This window comes from Haplochromis burtoni, unplaced genomic scaffold (assembly GCF_018398535.1).
Source record: "Haplochromis burtoni strain Fernald_Lab_line unplaced genomic scaffold, NCSU_Asbu1 Contig_476, whole genome shotgun sequence".
Lineage (NCBI taxonomy): Eukaryota > Metazoa > Chordata > Actinopteri > Cichliformes > Cichlidae > Haplochromis > Haplochromis burtoni.
Window position 1 is genome coordinate 131026 of NW_024582837.1, and position 3532 is coordinate 134557.

The window sequence follows — 3532 nt, forward strand, 5'->3', positions numbered from 1 at the left end:
AATGTAGCTTGCCATCACCAGTGTGTGAATGTGTGTGTGAATGTGTGTGTGAATGGGTGAATGACTGACTGTAGTGTAAAGCGCTTTGGGGTCCTTAGGGACTGAGTAAAGCGCTATACAAATGCAGGCCATTTACCATTTATCACGCTTGCATTTAAATCCGGCTCCCCAGTCCCTCTGAGTACCCAACCTGTACAACGGGGTGCCCAATCCCAGTCCTCGAGAGCTACTGTCCTGCAGCTTTTAGATGCATCCCTACTCCAACACAGCTGAATCAAATGGTTTGATTATCTCTTTGGCATGCCATGAAGTTTGGCAAAGGCCTGGTAAAAAGTCTTTCATTTGATTCAGGGTTTTTTTCGTTGCAATTCTTCAAATGTCCTCTGGAGGGCAACAATGCAACTGTAATGCATCTAGTTTGCCGGATATACGACAAAAGAAGAAGGATGTTTTGGTTTTTGGCATCGGAAATATCCATGGTTTCACATATTTACCCCTGGGTAGTGTGAAGAAGCGGGGATTCATGGGCAAGTCGCGCGATTTAAGTGAGTTTCAGCGGGGTATGATAGTGGGAGCCCGAAACGCCGGGTGTAGCATCTCACAGACAGCGAACCTGCTGGGCTGTTCAAGGACCGCGGTGTCCCGAGTTCACAGGGAATGGTGTCAGAAGCAGAAAACCTCCAGCGACCGCGGAGCTAGCGGGAGGAAGCGGCTCGTCGACGAGAACGGAGAGAAGAGACTGGAAAGGATCGTGGAGGCTAACAACCAGGCTACGATTGAGGAGATCCATGCCTTGTACAACAGCAGCGGGGTGGAGAAACCCATCTCACTGAGGACTGCCCAGCGGACCCTGAAGAGGCTGGGTTACAGCCGCAAGACGCAGGGAGAGGACGTCCTCATCGCGGCAGGGCTGGAAGCTTTAGCCGAGTACACATCCGGCCAAGAACACACGGACACCTCGACGGACATGAAGTGTGAGGTGCAACAGGAGCCAAAGATCGAGTCCTCCACGACGGAGGTTGCGCGCAGTAACGAGAATGACTTGGAGACATGAATGTAGTAGTAAAGAACTGGATTAAACCATTCTGATGTCGCGATATTTCCAGAGTTGCCCACTGTAGAGCTGTTCTTTAACCGCCCCCCCCAGTTTATTCCGATGTCTTACAAAATATCCACCTTTGTTTTTCGCGCCAGATCAGGAGTTTTATTTCAGTGTAATCATGTGCAAACAACATCTTCCTCAGCCAATTTAGTCACTTTCAAAACCATTCACAAGAAAAATGCATCCAGATGTTGGACCCTTATCTTAACAGCTGTCAGATATTCTGTCTATACGGAACAGAAACGTGGATGTTATAATAAAAAATGTAAAATTCAAAACGCCAAAATAACCATTAATATATTAAAGATAGATCCTTTATTTTCCTCATGGTGAAATTTGATCTGGACTGTAGAAAACTAGACCCATAAACACAGCACCAGCAGGTGCATACACATTTATTAACAGCAGGCATCGCTCAGGGTGCCGTGTAGCCTCAGCTCATTTTAGGCTAACCTTTAAAAGTCTCCACAGAGGAACAAAGGAGTTTTGATTCATGCTGTTAAAGTCTAAACTACCTGGCTGTCGATAACAACTCATACTGAGAGTACAGGATGAGGGAAGGATCACAAATGACTCACTCTGCTTGTTTAAGTACCCACTGGTCAACAAACAATTTGAAGACTATAACAATCGCTCTAATCAATCATTGTTATTGCAGTCTCAACCAAGCACGTTAACTCTCCTGAACCATGGACATTTTCACATTTGAAATAAGGCGATCGCTGTCAGGGTTTGCACTGTCATTACTACAGCAAACACCATTTCAGTCAACTGTAAAAATTAATATAAGCAGTGGCTTATGGGAAAAGTCTCTGCAAATGCCAAATATGATTTAAAGTGGTGCTATTTATTTAAAGCGTTCAAAGGTCTAATAAATCAGAAGGAGCCGTGTGCTTTATTGCATTTCAACTTACTTAACTTAGATTAAACTTGGACTGAGGTAATCCACAACCCAGTTTGTTCACTGCAGCTATAACGTGAGCACCCCGAGGTAGCATATCAGGGAAGTTTGCTATAATAAAAATATTTTAAGTGGTCTTTCTTGTTTGTTTGCTTTTCATTCATAACAATTTACAGAACTCAACCACAGCACCTCTTCAATCCGTCCTTACACACAGCTGATCGAGCTAACTCTGATTACTGTCCCTGGAACTGAAAACAAAAGTTAATCAACCTGGAGTTTAACATTAAACACTTTTTCCCCCCAACCTGCCATCTGGAGTCATCCACTCGTGGGGTTGTACTTTGGCGTATGTTTGCATGTTTGTCTGTGAACAGTTTCGTCACCCTTATGCAAGATGCTGTCACAAATCTGTTTGTGTTACAGCTGCAGTTCCCATCAGGGTGATTACACACAAGTGTGTACAGTTACATCTTTATCTAAATGTATTTATTTATATAAAAATGAATTCAAACAGGAGGTGTAGGAGGTGGTTAGTTTGTGATATTATTCATTACTTTGACCTAAATTTACAGCTGTTGTATTGAAGTTTGCATATGACTGTGTTGCATTAGAGATTTATAGCCAATCCCCTGTGTTGTTTATCTTTTTGGAATAAAATTCTCAAGGAAATGCATCACTTTCTCTTGTATGTTGATTAGAGTGAAGATTTAAAATTAGGTGGGTCCCATGGGATCTTCTGTTTTCTAAGTTAGACCACAGCACGCTTAATTTTAGGAATGGTTGCTTTAAATCATCACTGTAGCCTTTTCTTTCCTGAATTTTCTATAATTGCACAGCTGAAATAAAGGAAAATGATTTTCTGTGTATTTTGTACATAAGAAAAACATGACTGTCAGCGTGGGATTCCTGAGCTTGCAGAGGACAGACAGTGTTTACTTAAACATTTTGCTTTGTCCAAAAGGAAGAAAAAAGCACATTTGCATACTGAAAGTTTTTTGGATATAAAGGGGCCACTCGATATTTAGTGGGGAGTCTAGCCTTGAACAAATTGCTTTCTGTCAGCCATGTATGATGAAAACCGTTTTAGTGCTGTGTCCTTGATTCCAGTGCTGGCCAGTCGTAATAACAGAAGATGACAGATGGAATCGAAAGCAGAACTGAGGTCAAGGATATGCATGTGATGCAAGGATGAGGTCCCTGGTGAAACAAAAGCTATTTTCCTGCTGTGTCTGAATGGCTCTTAAAGTTATTATTAATTAAGTAAGCCTGGACCTGTGATGCTGCAAGGCATACTCCAGAATCTCAGAGATAAATGGAAAGCTGGAAATGGGACAGTATGACCTGTGACAGTATAGGAGTGCAGGCTGTAAACAGGGAATTAGACCCAGTAAGCATGTGAAAGTTTTCAGGGTGTTTTACGTGGCTTCATTTAGGAAAAACTGGAAGGGAAAATAAAAGTATGGATGACGATTTTATTTAATACTTTTACCCATTCACACGCTGACTGAATGTAGTGTAAAGCACTT

The 3532-nt window shown here is 42.3% G+C and overlaps 1 protein-coding gene across 1 annotated transcript; it reads left to right on the forward strand.

Moving 5' to 3' along the window:
* The first annotated feature begins 414 nt into the window (after positions 1 to 414).
* LOC102307834 lies at positions 415 to 2860 on the forward strand. The gene has a single exon (XM_042213746.1). The coding sequence runs from the start codon at positions 524 to 526 to the stop codon at positions 1052 to 1054; it is 531 nt and encodes a 176-aa protein (XP_042069680.1). The 5' UTR covers positions 415 to 523; the 3' UTR covers positions 1055 to 2860.
* The last annotated feature ends 672 nt before the right edge of the window (positions 2861 to 3532 follow it).

Bases quoted from the DNA above. Each gene is read 5' to 3' on its own strand.
- LOC102307834 (XM_042213746.1), top strand. From the start codon at position 524: ATGGGCAAGTCGCGCGATTTAAGTGAGTTTCAGCGGGGTATGATAGTG.